Source organism: Poecilia reticulata, chromosome 2 (assembly GCF_904066995.2).
Source record: "Poecilia reticulata chromosome 2, P_reticulata-male-v2, whole genome shotgun sequence".
NCBI lineage: Eukaryota > Metazoa > Chordata > Actinopteri > Cyprinodontiformes > Poeciliidae > Poecilia > Poecilia reticulata.
Genome location: NC_088831.1, coordinates 23,215,276 through 23,234,231, shown reverse-complemented (window position 1 = coordinate 23,234,231; position 18,956 = coordinate 23,215,276). Strand labels below are relative to the sequence as shown.

Sequence of the window (18,956 nt, the reverse complement as noted above, 5' to 3'; positions counted from 1 at the left end):
GGTGTATGGCGTCTTTTAGTTTGGTATTGTATGCATTTTATATAAATGAATTAAGCTTAGTCGTTTTTGTTTTATCATAATGCTTAATACATGCTAGTTGTATAAAATGTTAATACAACTCGTATTTATCCTTCTCTTTTCCCAATTTATGAGCTAATTTTACACTCACTACTCACATTATCTTTGTCTGACATTTATAGTTTTTTTAACACGTCAACTCTTAAATTTATATTTCTTTACATTTATTTATTTTTCATTCCTTTTCCACAATTTGCTTTACTTGGCTCAATATTTCAAGTACAAATCGCTGCATCTCCAAAAATATTTTGTTTCTTGGAAACTTTTAATGTGAAATCCGGAAGCAGTTTTTAACCCGGAAGAGGTTGCTGTTTACAGCGCAACGTTTTCCGCCACAAAACGACACTGATTTAAATACGTCTCAAAACGGCAACGGTAAGACATTATTTAGAGACTTTAAACTTTAAGTAAAGTATTAGTGTTTAACCAGAGACAGAGGATAAACGGGTTTCAACCGCAGAATTTTATGCTAGCGCTACTTTAGCTTGTTTTTACAAATCGGGTAGAGTTAGCGTAGAAGCTAGCATTAGCTCACACAAATATACATGAGGATAAAACAATTCCCGTCTTCTGGGATTATTTATTTAGGTACTGATGTTGTTGTTGCTTAAGTAGGTCACCAACAGTAACCCTAGTTCACAAATTACATATGTGTATAAGCTTATTTATGGATTTCCGGTCTCTTTTCTGGCCTTGTTCTTCAGCTTTAGGCAAATTTTCTTAACATGCCAAAAAAAAAAAAACTGGAATTCTGAGTAGTATAATGTATCTCTAATTGGCTATTTTAATAAGATTAAAATTAAACGAGAAACCAAAGTACGTGATGCGATAAATTAAATATAAAATATAACCAATGTCAGTGATCAGTGTTTTTCACTGTCACCTGAATGTTTCCGTGTGTCTAAGCAGATTAATTTTAATGCTTTTGAGTGTCCAACTATTAGTAGTTAGATCTTTGGCTGCCGAGTACCTGGATTACTTAGGAGGGAAATTTTAAAGATCAAATCAGTTCTAAATTGCTTAAAAACAATTTTAAAAAATCTAACAATGGAGCTTATGGAGTGTAGTAGTCAAGTGTCCAGTTCTGAAAAAACAAAAAAGTGAACTGTTTTCCCCTTAAATTATTCCAAAACTGTCAAGTATGCCATTATCATAATAATCATGTTATTATGATTAATAATAACATTATTATGATAATGGCATAATAACATGATTTTATTTTTCCTCTCACAAGCCAATACACTTTAATTTCGCAAATAACACTTAACAATGGAACCAGAAGATATTTTAAATACCCAAAATAAAAGTAAACAGCAACAAAAAAAATTACATAAAACGGAAATAATTAAACAAAACACAACCGAAGACATCAATAAAAATGTATCATGATGTCTCTGTAAACAAAATTGCCCTTTAAGAAATGTTTATCATCCGAATGGAAACTATTGAGCTCCTTTTAATTCATCGTGTGATTAATGGAGTACTGGTAATTGTTTATTGTGACAGGCGTCACTGTAAACCAAAATCTGAAGTTACTGATTATCAAAATGTGCTGTTCTCATCAGAATCTTTGTGTTCACTCAATTTGTTCCTTTGTTTTATTATTATTTCTAGAGGGATGGATTCTCCAGTCAGAAGTGAAAGCTCCAGTCCTAAACAAAGAGAGAGAAATGGTAACATTTACTTCTTGGTCTCCTTTATTTCCAGTAGTTTATATATCTAACAAATGTGTTGCTCTTTCTCTGTGTGTGTAGGACCTTCAGATGATGAGTCCAGTCCAGGAGCACAGGGGCCTCAGCCAGCTAATGCAAGGGAGAGAAGCTCTAAGAAGGAATCCTCTCCAGAGGGCAGTAACAGATCCAAGAGCTCCTCCGCAAGCAGCTCAGACGGCAGCAGCAGTGATGATGATGATGAACATCAAAGAGCTCTAGTGAAGATTAGGAGCAGTGTGGCACAAATACCAGTAAGATGACTTTCAGCTTCCCACAGTATGAGCTAGAAAGTTAAAAGTTTGTCACAGTGCATTTTTTTATAAAGCAGCATGTTTTTCTGCTTGTCTGATGTTCTCAGGGTAATTCAATTTCATCCTGCTGTTAGATTGTTCTGATTTATTTGACCAGTTAGAAGAAATGGTACTTAAATGTTGATTTTCTCCAAAGAGGTCCAAAGAGCGCGACAGATCCTCATCTAGAGAGAGTAAACGGTCCAGGGAAGAAGACGGATCCGAGTCCAAAGAAAACAACCGATCCAAATCCAGAGAGAGAGACGGATCGAAGTCTAAGGGATATGAAAGGTCGGGTTCCAGATCAAGCCGAGAGGATAGATCCAGATCCAGGGAACAAAGAAGGTCCAGATCCAGAGAATGGGGAAGATCACGGTCTAGATCAAGAGGACGGGAAAGATCCAGGTCTAAGGGGCGAGACAGATCCAGGTCAAGAGGACGGGATCGTTCCAGATCCAGAGAAAGAGACCGGAACAGAGACCGCTTCGACAGGAGACGCTACACTCGGTAAGACACAGAGACACAGAGTACCAGTCAGACTTATAAACATGACAATCAACTTTGGCAAAATCCTATCAACAAAACATAAAACAAAACATTATTATCTCTCTTACAAGAAGGTGTGGAATTTTTTTTTGAGATTATTGTGTCATGATGACATGCTTAAAATCTAAATTATGTGTGTAATTAACTTATTACAATATTAACACTACATGACCTAAGTAAATAATCTGCGAAATATGTCTTTTTAAAGCTAGAATCTGTAATTTCTTGATGCTTGTAGCATATTTGCTACCAGTCCTAGTCAAAGGTTTACGTACACACGTCACTGTAATGAAGGACATTTTTTAGATTTTGATGTCTCTGTTGTATCAGTCCTGTTTCTTGGGAGTTGTAATATTATAAATGAATAAAGGTCAAACCTTAACCTGAAGATCTAGGTGAGACTTTGAAACCTAAGCGCACTGTGCCACTAGTCTCGGTGATGGCAGCATCATGCTGAGCATTTGCTTCGATGTCAGTGGCTCAGCAGATAGAAAATAGGAGGATGACCACTTTTAGCGTTTTCATCTTCATCTCAGATCAACAACCAGATGATTGAGTCAAACATTGAAATGTGTTTTTGCAACAGATAAAACCAGCTAAACCTACTATAGCTCATTCTGTTCCAGAAAACCAGTCAGTCTAAGTGAAGTTCACCGTTTCTGGTGAGAAACATGCTCCAGTAGTGTGCTATGTTCCTCTGCAATTTGCAAAAAGAACATTTCAAAAGCACCAAGTAAGGTTCCAGTTTGCGTCTCTGCCTTTTTAAAATAACCTAAAAACTCCTCCTTTCATCTGCGTTCAGAGATCGCTACGACGACCGACGCGACGACAGGGACAGACGTTTTGATCGGCGAGCCAACAGAGATGAAGACTCAGAACGCAGGAGGCGGGGCCGCTCTGGCTCCCCTCCAGCGGACAAGGAGCCAGCCGCCGGCGAAGAGCCACCGGTCAAGAAGAAGAAAGAGGAGCTGGACCCGATCCTGACGAGGACCGGCGGTGCTTACATCCCGCCGGCCAAACTGCGCATGATGCAACAGCAGATCACAGACAAGAGCAGGTAAGATTGGGTTTGTTCCTCTTACACCTCCTGATTGTTGATTAGTCTGACAAAAAAACTACAAACCTCTTTTACTGTTTGTCTTGTGGTACTTTTGTTTCAAAGTTTGTTGAATCAAGTTGAACGGCAGACTGCTGCTGGCATCAATTATCTCTAACCGTTGACATTGCATAATCACTGATGCCCCGCCCTTTTGCACAGCCTGGCCTATCAGAGGATGAGCTGGGAGGCTCTGAAGAAGTCCATCAACGGTTTGATCAACAAAGTCAACGTGTCCAACATTGTGAACATCATCCAGGAGCTGCTGCAGGAAAACGTCGTCAGGGGAAGGTGAGCAATTATTTAATTGTACACTAATGCAAATTCTGGTTTATTTTTTTAATTTTCCAAATATTTCCTAGGTGTAGAACAGCTGATGATGTGATAAGAAGCAGAAAGAGGTTTGTCGTTTGTATGCTGTAACTTTTCGGCTGCTCCTCCGTCTGTCTGCTAGGGGCCTTCTGGCTCGGTCAGTGCTGCAGGCCCAAGCAGCTTCGCCCATCTTCACTCATGTGTACGCTTCCGTCGTGGCCATCATCAACTCAAAGTTCCCACAGATCGGCGAGCTGATCCTTAAACGCCTCGTCTTGAGCTTCAGGAGGAGCTACCGGCGCAACCTCAAGGTACCCGTCAGTCAGGCTTCAAGGAATAATAACCTATTATATTTCTGGCTTTTAAAAAAAATCTTTTGTGGGGAAGTAATAAACGTTTTTGGAAATTTTGGGTTTTTAAATTGCATGCTTAAATGTAGTGATGATCTTTAGTGGCTTCCCCTACTTGTGATCCCTGTAGGACTGAAACGATTAATCAAATTAATTGTGATTAATCGGTTTAGTAATCGATTAATCGATTTAGTAATCGAAATAGTAATTTGGTTTAATTTCTTTGCAGATATTAAACCAAAACTGCACAAAAAATATACATATATTTTGCATTGAAGATGAATAAACAATCCCTTTTCCTTCAAATCTGTTCTATCCAGAGGGCATCAAATGGCTGTTTTAGCTTCACCTGCTTCAAAGTCTGAGAAAAAAAAATCTCATATTAAGCACCTTTTACTGTCTTAAAGTATTCATTTAAAAAAATCGATTGGTTAATCAGTAATTAAAATGATAGTCATTTGCAGCCCTACTTGTGACCCTTCTCAGTAATGTTTTATTCAGTTGGTGTCTAGTTTAAATGCTCTTTCAGGTGAATTCATTCAGAGGCCTAAAGATAGCAAACGTGTCCTTTCAGAGAAGTGGTTTTCGAGTGAATGAGCAGTTTGAATGTGACAGATTCACCTTTGTTCCCAGAGGTGGAAGTTTTCCAACATGAACAGGTGGAGGCGATGCGAGTCCAAATTACTGAGCGGAGAAGGATCTGGAGCTAAATGAGAGACATAGCTGGCAGAGGAGGAAGCTTTTAAACATAACCCAGAATGTGTTTCCATGTGCTGCTGTCGAAATTTGTACAATCTGTTCCCTCTTTAAAGGAGATAATTCAGCAGAGGAACGCTTTTCGCTCTCATTGTAAAACTTAATGCTTTGTAATGTTTAATGGTTTTGGAAAAAGTTGTTCATTAAAGCGTCTTCCTACAGCAACAGTGCCTGACGGCCTCAAAGTTCGTGGCTCATCTCATCAACCAGAACGTGGTAGGTCCTGATTTCTCCTTCCTGTGCTGTCATGCAGTTCGAGTATCGACGTCCAAATGTGGTCGTTTGTGTGTGTGTGTGAGTTCGTGTTGCATCTCTCACTCTGCTCCTCCCTCAGGCCCACGAGGTTTTGTGTTTGGAGATGCTCACTCTGCTGCTGGAGCGTCCGACTGACGACAGCGTGGAGGTTGCCATCTCTTTCCTCAAGGAGTGTGGACTCAAGCTGACCGAGGTCTCACCCCGTGGAATCAATGGTACACTCCATCAGCAGCTGTTGACGTCGTATCATCTGCTTAAAGATGATACGATGGTACATCTAGATGTACCATCTAAACCCTGGTTTAGATGTACCAGGGTTCCAACACAGCGCAGAATAACATGCAAGCTGATTCAGGTGTTTTCCAGGCCCGGATAAGTAAAAAGAAAATAGTCTGGAAGTATTTGCGTTTTCAGGCTTTAATTGTTGTTCTGTTGTTGATAAGCCGTTGATCCGTCTGTTTTATTATCTTCCGTCTATCCTTTTGTTCAACATGCATTCAATAATCGGTCCATTTGTCCACCCATCCTTCCATCCATTTGTTTTTCCATTATCGCAAGGTCTGGAAAAGTCAGGAATTTCATTTTTTCACTACTTTTCAGATCTAAAATCTATCATCAATGGCTAAAAGCAGATTGGGAAATGTTTCTGTTTCCAAACTTTTTTTTCTTTATCTCTCCTTGTTCTCTGAAAGCTGTGTCCTCCCTTTGTTTTTTCAAACGTCCATTCATCCGTTCCTTTTCCTTCTCATATCTTTCCTTACATACTTTTTTCCTTTCTCCTGTCTTTTCCTTGCCGTCTATCCTTTCTGTGCCTTTTTTCTTCCATTCTTGTATCCTTTCCTCCTCCTCCTTGTCCTTGCACATGCCATATTTGTTTTGTCCTTTTTGTCTCCATCCTTCTTTCAATAATTCCTTCTTTGTGTCCTTCTTTTCTTTAAAAGTCCCTCTTTATTGTGTTTTTTCAGCCCTGCCTCCATCCTTCCTTGTCCACTTCCTTTCTTTCTCTCCTTTTGATCCTCCTTCCTTCAAGTTTTTGCAGATTAATTACTTAAGGGCAGCAAGTTGTAGAAATATTCCCTATAAATGTATAGGCACGAGATTATCTTACGTTTTAATGTGAACTCAACCGACTAGGAAGTCTGGGAACAATATGGAATTTTTACATGGAAAAATGTATAGGGATCCTGTCATCTGTCCATTTCTGCTTTCAATTGCAGAGTTTTAATCTTAAAACCTGCTGAATATTTAAACTGAAAACGTCTCCCTTTCTTTCTTGCAGCCATATTTGAGCGTCTCAGGAATATCCTCCACGAATCGTCCATTGACAAAAGGGTCCAGTACATGATCGAGGTAATGTTTGCCATCAGGAAAGACGGTTTCAAAGATCACCCCGTCATCCCTGAAGGCCTGGACCTGGTGGACGAGGACGACCAGTTCACCCACATGCTGCCGCTGGATGACGAGTACAACCCAGAGGATATCCTCAGTAAGATGCAGAGAAAGGATGGCTTCATCTAGATGTGTGTGTGTGTAAACATTATCGGTGTTTGTGTGTTCACATAGACGTGTTCAAGTTGGACCCAGACTTCCTAGAGAACGAGGAGAAATACAAAACCATCAAGAGAGGTGAGAACGCCCTTCAGTTTGAGTCCAGTTCACAGTGGCCTCTGCCGCAGTTTGACTAATCAGCTGTGTTCTTCTGTCAGACATCCTGGATGAAGGCAGCAGCGATTCAGGAGAGGAGGGGGATGGCAGCGACGACGAAGATGAGGAGGAGGACGAGAACGAGGAAGCGGGAGAAGGTAAGATTAACGAAGAGAAGTCACTGCCATTTTTAATTAAAGGCTATCCTAACAATATTGAAATGATATAGATAAGAGCTTTAAATTATTTTGTTCTAGTCATTGTTATATTTTTGGGTTTAGGATTTAGGCGTCTGCAGTTTTAAACTCCATATTTAAAGGAAAATGGCTTAGAAAAGAAAATTTAATGAGGACATGGCTTCAACGTTTGTGTAAAAAAAAAAAAATTAAATTCAGTAGTTTTTGTATCCAATCAGGAAAAAAAATTACTTTGTAGCTTTTTGTGAATGTTTCTCTAGAAAATAATTTGATCTGGTTTGTTGGGGAAAAAAACAAACTTTTTTGGTCCTTATCATAAGAAGCTTTTTGGTCTCAACCAGTGAAGAATTATTAGCTGATTAGAAGTTTGTATGTTATTAAATTTGAATACATTTGGGATGTTTACAACATAAGTGTGTGATAAGCATTGAGTAAAAATCATTTACCAACTAGTCAAACTGCACTCTCTCTCTCTTGCTCTCTGTCTCTCTCTCTTTCTCTTTCTCTCTCTTTCAGATGAGAAGGTCACCATCTTTGACAAGACAGAAGTCAACCTCGTCGCTTTTAGAAGAACCATTTACCTCGCTATTCAGTCCAGGTACACACAAACACAGCTTCATATTTCTTCTACAGTTGGGCAATAAATATATTTGAATAATTAGTCAAATTTTTGTTTTTTGAAAATTTAATATTTGGAAAATCTGGATTTTTTTTTCCAACAGTGGCCATAGTTCAGAGTGATGTCAGCATGCCAAAAGTTTTTTTTACAGATTCTATTAATTTAAATTCACAGAATATAAGGATAAGGCAAAAAAATTTTTTTACAAGAATAAAGTCACAATATTACACAAATATTACAGTCATGGTAAAACGAGAATAAAGTCATAATGCAACAAAGTCAAAATAATGTGAGAGTAAATCAATAAATACTACCGGATTAAAGCATATCTAATACAGGTATTAAGAGGATGAGGTTATAATTTTATAAGAACTGCCAACACAAAAATAACCAAAAAATGTAACTATCCAAGCTATTTTTTTACATTAAAATTACTTTTTTGTTTTTAACATAATTTTAAAATGTTCTTTTTTTGGTAATATTATGACTATATTCTCATCATTAAACAAAAATTCTCATAGCCAAGCCCTAATACAACATTATACAACTCACAGAGGGGTTGATTGAAATAGAAGCCACTATTGAAAAAATATTTTCTGTCATTTGTAATAAAAAATCTGGTCTGGTATGAAAAACATCAGTGATTTCATTTTTAGTTCATGTCGCTTTCATTCATTTTAGAAACTGCATTTAACCCTAAATAAACAGGGGAGTCCACTGCATTAGGCCTGGGCTTTGGCCCCCATAAGTCCCACCTGTCTTCAAAACGTTGATAAATATGCCAGAGAATGTCCTGAACAGAACAGCTAAACAACTACACACACACACTCACACACATGCACACACTCACCCTGCCTCAGAGATGCTCATTGGCACAGTCGGTGACTCAGTTTTGTCTCTGGGTGTTGGCAGTTACTCACAGCTCCTGCTATATTTGATTGAGTTGGACGGTTATTTAAGGCTGAGAGAGAGAGAGGCTGTTTTTGTGAGAGACAGTTTTAATATAAGACGACTGAAGATAGAGAGTTTAGGAGCGTTCTTGCTTCCAGACGTGCTTCTATAATGCTGTAATGATTGGTGTTTTGAATGTCATCTCCTTAATAAATATCCTCGCAGAGGTGGCCCTAAACATGCTAGCCTGTGCAGTTGCCATGGTTTCCCCAAAGAAGATCTGACGGGTTATAATGAGATAAAGAGGAAATAGCTATGGAGTTCCATTATTGACACATTTGCAGTTGTCAATATATATGTTTGGTTTATATGTTTGTTATTTTTGCAGCTTGGACTTTGAGGAATGTGCCCACAAACTGATCAAGATGGACTTTCCTGACAGCCAAACAGTAAGTCTGTGAACAGAGAAAGGCATCATACACCTTTCAAAATCTTCTCTGCATTTATGTGAAAGACAAACATAAAGCGGTAATCATTGATACTTGGTTCATTAAAAATAAATAAATAAATAAAAATCTGATAGTTGCGGCACGCAGCTCATCCTTTGATCAGGCAGCAAAGATATTCCCAAAGGGTTTCGTGTTTTTATGCTCACTAAAAGACGTTGTGACATTGCCGACGCGCTCACGCTCCATTGTTTTTGTTGCACCCAAGCTTTTGTCTCAAGGGCCAAATCATGCCCTCAACAGGTTCAGCTCAGCTAAATCAAATAAATGGCTTATTACCAGGTTTGTATTGAACTTCATGACATGCTGGGGAGGTAAAGTCACCGTGTTGGAGCAGGGATCAGTCTAAATCATGCAGGACACACTGGCTTGTGGTGATCAGAGCTGGTTGCCCTACTTCCATCCCTGCTTAATTGATGTTAATTATGCCCATTATTTGTGTAAAAAGGTTTTGTACAGGGGTTTGACACCCTAGAAATGAAGCTAAATTGGTTTCTTTTTGCTTTAGCTGTCAACCAATCAGCATGAGTTTAACTGAATCTAAGGAACAGGACTTTATTTGATCTTTTCTTTCACGTTCCTGTCAAAACAATTGCTCAGAGAACTGCTAAATATCATAGCTACATTATCTGTCTCCATGCTTTCCTTTATTACTTGACATTCTCTTCACATCAGCAGACTTAGAGGATGAATGATGCCACAGCGCTGTTTGACATCTTACCGTCTGAGGCTTCAGTCTTTTAAATACTTAAATCAAAGGCCATGTTCTGTAATTTTTTTTTATTTTATTTTGAATATTCTGTTATCACATTCAAAATCATTTCTTAGTTTTAGCTTAAAATAAGATGCAAGTTTTATTAAAAATTCACCATACATTATTTTACTCAATGCAGTGTGAAATCTTCTGTCCTTCTGATCGATATATATATATATATATATATATATATATATATATATATATATATATATATATATATATATATATACAGACAGATTTATCATTTCTTATCACAGCTAAATGCCTCTCTATGTTTCACAACAATATTTTATGTAGCTTCTTCAGCTAATAGTTTGACCTCCTTTTGTGACCAGTTGTTAAAACTCCCCCCCAAAAAGGGATTAACATTTTAATGGACTCCTCAGTCACATAACTTACCATCCTTTGTGTCTGCAGCTTCATCTGTGTGTGTGTGTGTGTGTGTGTGTGTGTGTGTGTGCGTGCGTGCGCCCCCCTCCCTCCCTCAGGTCACATTAATGATGATAATAGAGTTTAGATGTTGATAGTTGCCAGTCAGTTGTGTGTGTCTGTCTGTGTAATTGTGAGGATAAACTTGTGTGTTGATGGGCTTTAGACATAAATGCTGTCTTTTTTTCTAGACAGTTGGATTTGGTTTAAAGCATGTGTAAAACTCGAGGCCCGTGGGCCAAATTCGGCCCTCCATAGGTTTTTATGTGGCCCTCTGGATACTAAACTAAACACTAAGTGTGATTAAATATATTATCAGTTAAATGAATGCAGTTTTTATCTATTTACTGCTACATTATGTAATTTAGGGACTGATTTGTTGATTTTGCGTGAGAAATCAACAAGTTGTGCTAGCAATTGGGAGTTTATTACAGATTTTTCTCAAAAACTGTCAAAAACTTTCTTACTTGTACTAAACAGCTGCCTCAGCTTTAATTGATGCCAGACTATAGTCCACAATCTATACAGTGAGTAATAAAAAGTCGCATTTAGAGTCCAAGTTGGTACCACAAACAACAACTGGCCCTTTAAGACCATTCATGATCTTGTTTTGACCCAAAACAAAAATGAGTTTGACACCCCTGGTTTAAAGTGTTTAAAAATGGTTAAATTTGTTGTCTCAGGTGTAATGGTAATTGGTTTTAGACTAATTCTCTTCTAGAAATGGTCTAAAGTGAAAACTGTGGCCAAAAGCTTTCGTCTTGAAAAGTAATCAAACTAGAATACCTTTTAGCTTTTTTTTTTACTTCATAATATCTTAATTATGAATTGAAAACGATTGACGATGTAAAAATGTGACTGTGTTTGTTTATATAAGTCTAAGTGGGAAAAATCAGCATCAGAGGTGAAGATTTTAATCCCCGTGACAAAGTTGCTAAGTTGGCAACAATGAGGTGACTATTCTTAACCCGCACGTGCAGACGTGGGCGGCTCTGTCAATCAGCCCTCTGTCATGGCAGAGCAAAAAGGAACATTGGCTGATTTTTACACCTGTTTGGCAGCAGTAGATAAGATTGGTGGATAAGATCGGCTTTTTACGCAAATATTGTCCAATCGTTGTCACAAAATTAAGGAAGTGGGGGCTGATTACATTGGCGTTTTTTAACTGTGTTTTAGGGTAATTTTGATGTGCTGAATCCAAAAATCACAGTCAGGTCAACTTTCTGAACTATGGATGCAACATGAGCATCAAAATGCATGACTTGTTCTCGCATCTGGATTAGTTTCCTGATAAACTGATCAATGAGAGGAGAGACTCCATCAGGACAGAAAAGAGATTGAGAATTTTACACAATGAAGACATAATGTTCAATATACATAAAGCAAAGTTTGTAACATTTAATTAATAGACTGTCAGAAAACTTTTTTTTCTCCTAAAACCTTTTTTGTGTGACAAATATTAACGAAAATGAACTGATAATGTGACAAAAATGTCATCTATTTAGTCAGAAGATTGGATTTCTCTAAATAAATTAGAATAAAAACCTGACCTGAATGAGGAAAAATGGGGGTCATTTTTGGATTCAGCTGTGCAAAACAGCCCTAATTCAGCTGAAAAACATAAACTTCCAAAAAATATGTTTTGTAACTTGGCGTTATCGGCGTGCCTCTACTTGCAATGACGTCTTAGAAGGCAGGAACGGTCTTCACCTTTTATTTATCACAATAAACCACATGATGCATAACGTGCTGTTTATTTAGCACTTTACGGTTCAAATCCTGTCTTGAATCGGTTAATCCTGCATGTTCCGAACCCTGGATTGATTGTTTTCTGACAGCAGAGAGGAATGAACATCATGCTGGGTGTTTTTTCGTCCTCTTCTCCGACAGCCGCCCCCTCAGACGCGTCTTTACTATCTCAGACTTTGTTTTATACAAGAATGTGTTTGAACTCGAGCAAACACCTGCTGTGCTCTGCAGCGACTCTCCTCACAAACATTCAGACACGAACGCCGCGTGCTTTTAAGAGAGGTCGGGGCTGTTGGCCTTGTCACTCATCATCAAGGCTGAATCACTCACAGCAGCTGCGACACAGTTTTGAAGACGCTTGTCCACCGACACGCACTGCCCGCTCCTGACGCCTCACGCCGCCGTGCCCGCTCAAGTGTCTACCGCACCAGAACTCTGCTGCTATTGAAGCTGTCAGGTCGAAGTCAAGAAAAACCAACGCGTCTCCTTTAACCCACTCGGCTCAAACAGGCAGCTGATGAATCCTCATGTGACGCGTAGGACAGCTCTAGTCAGACACCGTTTTTGCCAGCTCCCAGCAGAATTTTAATTACACATTTAACTACCTGCTTTGGATTCACACAACTGAAATCACGCAGCTATCCTTGCAGCAGCGCTCAGAAGTGGGGAGCCAACCTTTGGCAGATATAACTATGTGTGGGACAGATGTTGCCGATGAGAAGGCTATTATCGCAGAATCACATCACAGCCAGCCAGCTGGTTAATACTCCTGTGAAAATTACAGCATAACTGCTTTGTCTAGTTGACATTGCTGCATAAACACTCTCTCTCTCTCTCTCTCTCTCTCTCTCTTTCTGCTTTGGGTTTAGAAGTTTTAAGAAGCTAAAGATCAGAATCCAGTTATATATATATATATATATATATATATATATATATAACCAAGATAAATTGGTCGACCTTCGTTCCAGGACATTTCAGTAGTAAAGCAATAAAACCACATCTGTTTGATCAGTTCATGGCAGATTGTCTAAAGAAACCATGTTTCTGCAGTTCCTGCACTCTAAGCCAGGGGCCTCAAACTCCAGTACTCAAGGGCCGATGTCCCACAACTTTCAGATGTCTTTCTGCTTCAGCACACCTGGCTCCAATATTATCTCATTAGCAGAGCGTTGTAGAGCATGACTGCATGCTGGTGAGGCATTTCAGCCATTTAATACAAGTATGTAGGGCAAGGGACACGTCTAAAAGTTGTAAGATATCTTCGGCCTTTGTGGACTGGAGTTTGAGACTCCATAAGCACTTACAGTACTTTCTAAAAGTTTTTATAATTTCATTCAATAACTATTACTGACTAATAGCAAACAGTTATTCAGAGTTAACTACTTTGTGTTGGTCTTTCATAATAAATCAAGAACATTTTGAATTGATTTATGTATTTATGTTCTTTTTGGATCGCACGGTTTTCGGAGCAAACCGTAAGAATTTGGGGAACCAGTATTGAGAGATGGAGAGAAAAATGTATGAAACTCACCGGATGTCAAATTACGATGTAAATTTATTAGACAAAGATCAAGCATTGTTGCTTTATTTCATTCTTAGTTTCTTTAAAATGTAAAACGTATTCCCTACATAATTCTTAAAAAAAATATATATATATATATATATTTTATGAGGTAAACTTGTATGTTTCTTGAAATCCAATAAAAAGCCTGATTCTTTCATCTAAAGTAAAACTGACTTCAACACTTGTTCTTGTTGAATTTGCTATGTGAATGACTTGATCAGACATTGACAATATTTATTCATTTTGTTGTGAAACTACTTTGACTATGCAAGGGTGACCGAAGCATATTTGCTCGTATCAACGATGTTTTTTGTGTTTGTGTGAACAGAAGGAGCTGTGTAACATGATTCTGGACTGCTGTGCTCAGCAGAGGACCTACGAGAAGTTCTTCGGTCTGCTTGCAGGGGTGAGGCGCACAATCACCACGCTCTGATATTAATACACTTAAAGTCGTTAAAGGTGATGAGGGGTTGTTTGATTGAAAAACTAGCCTTTTTCTGTTGTTGCATTAAGTTCATTTTATTGAGAAATTATGCTTGTGCGATACAATAAGCTGGGATAATTTGCATTTATTTTGTAAATCTGGTGAAAATACTATTTGCCAGTATGTGCTGATCATAACAAAAAGCTGAGCTAAGGCAGAAGCTCTTGTTGAAGAATATTGGTGAAAAAATGCATTAAAGTGATGGAGTACAGGCAGTAAATTAATCATGTAATTAATGAATTACAGGAGTTAAATCTAAGGGTTAAAACAGAGGCATAAGAAGCTAAAGTGAAAGCAGACACTTTCTTCTGAAGGTGAACGGTCTGCATATTCTTTGGCACATAAGAGAACATGGCAGAAACACTGAAAAAGCCTAGAAGGTTAAGTCCATTGACATTAATTGTTGCACAGTTTTGAACGACGTAGCTAAAGAAAGGAAAACGACTAACTTTAATGTGAAAATGAATGCAAAGTCTATTATTTCCCAAAAGAAGATGGACAATTAAAAGTATGCACTGTTAGCTGGAATTCTTATAACATATTATGTGCCAATATTGGTTCTACTAATAACTTGAGCTAACATTAGCATTCTGGCTAACAATGGAAAAGTGATCTGTCATGATAAAATTAGGTAATTTTTATTTTTCCCTCTTCTTCCTGCTATTTTCTTCCAAGAAAAGAAAGAAAACGGGGAACAGTTTTGGCAATATTTTTACCTAAGCTAATATGCAACTTAGCTAACATGCTATGAATAGCATGCTAGCTTACAGTAGCTTACACAGTCTGCTAAACTAACAGCTTGTATGCCATTCTTAGCTATATTATTAACGTTAGCATTTATAGCTAACATGCTAACTTTCAGTTTCACACTTTCTTTGGGAAACTGTTGTATAATTACTTCAGGTTAAGACGCATGTGACTCAATTATGTTTGCATTAAAAATTAGAACCTGGACATTTATTAAGCTGTGTGTGTGTTTGTGTGTCTGTCTGTGTGTGTGTTTGTGTGTTGTCCGTATAATTTCAGAGGTTCTGTCTGTTGAAGAAGGAGTACATGGAGAGCTTTGAGGCCATATTTTCTGAGCAGTACGACACAATCCACCGACTGGAGACCAACAAACTGAGGAACGTGGCCCGACTGTTCGCTCATCTGCTCTACACAGACTCCGTGCCGTGGAGTGTAAGGACACAGTCCGGTTTCGTCACATGTCAGATGGTCCATCTTGGTCTGAGTGAACCAGCAGTGACGTTTTCTTTTTGTTTTAAATGAATGCTGATCAGGTGTTGGAGTGTATCCGAATGAGCGAGGAGACCACAACATCATCCAGCAGGATCTTTGTGAAAATCCTGTTTCAGGAGCTCTGCGCCTACATGGGCCTCCCAAAACTCAACCAGCGGCTCAAAGACCCGTACGAACACGCACGCGCACACACACACACACACATAATAGAAGAACATAGTTTCTGTCCAATTTTAGAGATAAGCAGATTAAACTACGATGATATATGCATCATTGTTTTAATAAATACTTCCTTTTTAAGGGCAGATGTTGGTCAGTTTCAGAAACCTGAGAATGAATTCCTTGACAATTTATGACCGTCGTCTTTAATTTTTTTGCTACAGAAAATATATTATATGAATACAATTATAGCCAAATATAACCCAAATTATATATTTGTTTTGCAGAACCTTGCAAACGTTCTTTGAGGGTCTTTTTCCTCGTGACAATCCGAGAAACACTCGCTTTGCCATCAACTTCTTCACCTCCATTGGACTGGGAGGCTTGACGTAAGTTACATAAACCCGCCGAAGTCCGGTTCTCATGTCTGACGCGGCGTCACTTTATCTGTGCGTGGGATCGTTAATCGTTTTGCATCATTTTTGCCATCAGTGAGTAAATCCTTTTCTTTCAAAACTTTCTTTCTCAGCGACGAGTTGAGGGAACACCTGAAGAACGCACCAAAGATGATCATGACTCAAAACCAGGAAGTAGAATCGTCTGACTCGTCATCCTCATCATCGTCCTCGTCGTCGTCGGAGTCTTCCTCCTCCGATTCCTCCAGCGATTCAGATTCTGACTCCTCCTCCAGCAGCAGCAGCAACTCAGGTACGTCAGGCTGGAGTTTGTTTCCAGATGTTGATTTCTGCCATCATCTCCCCTCCAAACCTGCTTTTAATGGGTGCTGCGGTTTAGTAGAGGTCAGCGGTTACATAAAGTGTAAAAACGACTCCTCCGTGTCTGAAAAGTAATTCATACCTCATAAAATGCTGCATATTTTTTTATGTCACGGCCACAAACCTAAAGTATTTTTACTACAATAGATTTATTTGACAGTCTTCACACGAAGTGAAACTTGGTTTTCAAATGTATTTTACAAATAAACTTTGTTTTAATGTTGAATCTGTTTTTGGAAAATGAAAAAGTGCAACATTGCTGATTAACATAAACATATCTGCCTGGCAAAAGATGATAGTGGATGTATTTGATGGGAAACAACACAAATTTAAGTCACAATTTACATTTCTTTTACTCCTGTTGTATTTCTGCTGCACAATTATGTGTTCCTGACTCATAAAATCCCACTAAAGTAAAATGAAGTGTGCGGGTGTGACAGAAGGTAGAAGTTGTTTTTTAAGGCCCTCTAAATTAAATAAAATTGGATTATTAAAATATGAAGTCTCCACCAGAGTTTTACCTATTCGTATTATTCAGAAATAAAAACTATTAATAGAATTTAACATTTTAGTGCAGATGTGAAGATCCTTGTCTCTGTAGATTCTTCCTCTTCTCTCCATTAAAACTTTGCATTTAAACAGTTTATTTGTTATCTTTGTACAGATATTTCACTAAAGCAACACTTTTCTTTATTGATCTAACTTTTTAAACTTTTTTAAATTTTTTATTTGACAGTTATTGTTCTTCAGGCTGGTGCATCGTCTGTAGTCTTCAGCTCTTTTGTTTCCCTGCTTCATTTCTGCTGTAAAAGACAGCAGAGCTGAGAACTTGTTTTCCGAGTCATTAGTTTCTCTTCCCTGCATGGCTGCGAAACGCATTAAAAAAGCCTTTGGGTTAAACAGACTACAGAGAAACTTTTAGAGCTGATTCTACGGAACGAGGATGGGTTGAGAAGCCGCTGCAGCCTGATTGCAGACATAAAATCCTGCTGGTCAGGTCCAATATGCAGCCGTAGACTTTGTTCAGTAGCAGCGAAGCTACAGTTGTTATGCATGTGAGGAGCAGCACATTTAATTGGGTTTGCATGTTGGTTTCTTAGAATAAAGTTGCATCATTTCCATGTTTCTTACCAAATTTACACATTAAACTTTTTATTCCTGGGTAGAGTCTGTTATAACTCCTCTCCTTGTTTTGTCTTCCAGATGTTGACAGCAAACGCAAGAAGAAGAAGAGAAAGGGACGTGTTGAAGAGAAGAAGAAGAAAGGAAAGGACAAGAAGAAGAAGGAGAAAGTGGACAAGAGGCGAAAAGGAGGCAGGAGCGACAATGACGCCGAGAAGCAGGCGAAGGAGGACAGGAGGGAGCGCGAGCGTGACTTGGAGGAGCGCGCGCGCGGGGACGCCCGGGGACGAAGGCGTGAAGACAGGTCGGAGGAAGAGGAGCGGCAGGAGGAGGAGCAGGAGGGCCGGAGACGAAAAGCGGACAGGCAGAGAGATGACGATGGTGAAAGAGACAGAGGAAGAGAAGGGGACAGAGGGAGAGACAGAGACAGTGGGCGAGGGAGAGAGAGAGAGTATGAAGACAAGAGAGAGAGGGAGAAAGACAGAGAAAGGGATAGAGAGAGGAATAAAGAGAACAGAGACAGGAACAGAGAGAGGGAGGAGAGGAGAAGGAGATGAAGTGATGGACTGATGACTGGCAGATGAGGGGAAGCTGCCCTCCTCCTCTCCTGTCATCCTTCTTTACCCCTGCTGACTTTATACTGTCATAAACTCAGACCCGTCGTTCTGTTTCCCCTTCAGCCTGTTTTCTATTGTTGATTTTTGATGTTTATAAAATCAGGGAAAAAAAACCAAAACATTAAAGTTTCTGCAGATGTTTTTGATTAATTTCGTTTCAGATTTCTTTGACTCTTTAATTGGAGCAACATTTGTTCTCACCGTCTGAAAAATCAACTGGAATGCTCTCATATTTGAGTTTCCCATTGGGATCCTGGGAGCAACTCTGACTCACGACCCCCAGTAACAACTTGTGAGGCAGACTCCGCGTTTCAATATGGCCGTTCCTCGCTTTAACCGCAGTAAGATGGAAATATGTCAATTTTCAAGCCGTGTAAAAGTTTGCCTGAAATCAGTGCTGCATGTTGTGCCAGCAACTCTCAACTGAACTGATGGAGTCATGGAGATGTTGCAGGCTTTGTTACATTTTATGTTTTGATTCCTCCAAAGCTGCAGTCATGACCGCCTGCTGTTTCTGTTGTCAATTGATGATTAATGGGTGTCATTTCACTGATTTTTGTCGAGACTGACTTTTATACACATGATTCACAACTTAAAGTGAAAATCTCTGGATTTCATTTTACAGCGCGTTGTAAATGTGTTCTGGGGATAAATTAGTCTCAGGTTTTTTCTAAGTTGTGAAGCGTTTCTAAGTGGTTACAGCTGTTGTCCAGCTGGTTGCCCACGGTGCTTGACCTTGGAAAAATGTTTGATGAAACGGATCTTGGGTTGATGCCTAAAAGCAGGAGATGCAGTTGGTGCAAAGGTT

General features: G+C 38.9%; 1 protein-coding gene across 1 annotated transcript; it reads left to right on the top strand.

The window, feature by feature from the left end:
* The first annotated feature begins 350 nt into the window (after positions 1-350).
* Positions 351-18,298, top strand: cwc22 (CWC22 spliceosome associated protein). Its single transcript, XM_081600871.1, has 20 exons — positions 351-453; positions 1,693-1,751; positions 1,833-2,041; positions 2,238-2,587; positions 3,429-3,683; positions 3,885-4,013; positions 4,177-4,345; positions 5,303-5,356; positions 5,475-5,610; positions 6,675-6,881; positions 6,959-7,021; positions 7,102-7,197; positions 7,753-7,834; positions 9,135-9,195; positions 14,080-14,157; positions 15,262-15,414; positions 15,516-15,643; positions 15,921-16,022; positions 16,163-16,341; positions 17,613-18,298. The coding sequence occupies exons 2-20, from the start codon at positions 1,697-1,699 to the stop codon at positions 18,086-18,088; spliced, it is 2,982 nt and encodes a 993-aa protein (XP_081456997.1). The 5' UTR covers positions 351-453; positions 1,693-1,696; the 3' UTR covers positions 18,089-18,298.
* Positions 18,299-18,956: the final 658 nt, after the last annotated feature.

Bases quoted from the DNA above. Each gene is read 5' to 3' on its own strand.
- cwc22 (XM_081600871.1), top strand. From the start codon at position 1,697: ATGGATTCTCCAGTCAGAAGTGAAAGCTCCAGTCCTAAACAAAGAGAG. The intron at 3,684-3,884 runs GTAAGATTGGGT...CCTTTTGCACAG, and splicing joins CAGATCACAGACAAGAGCAG to CCTGGCCTATCAGAGGATGA. The intron at 7,835-9,134 runs GTACACACAAAC...TTATTTTTGCAG, and splicing joins TACCTCGCTATTCAGTCCAG to CTTGGACTTTGAGGAATGTG.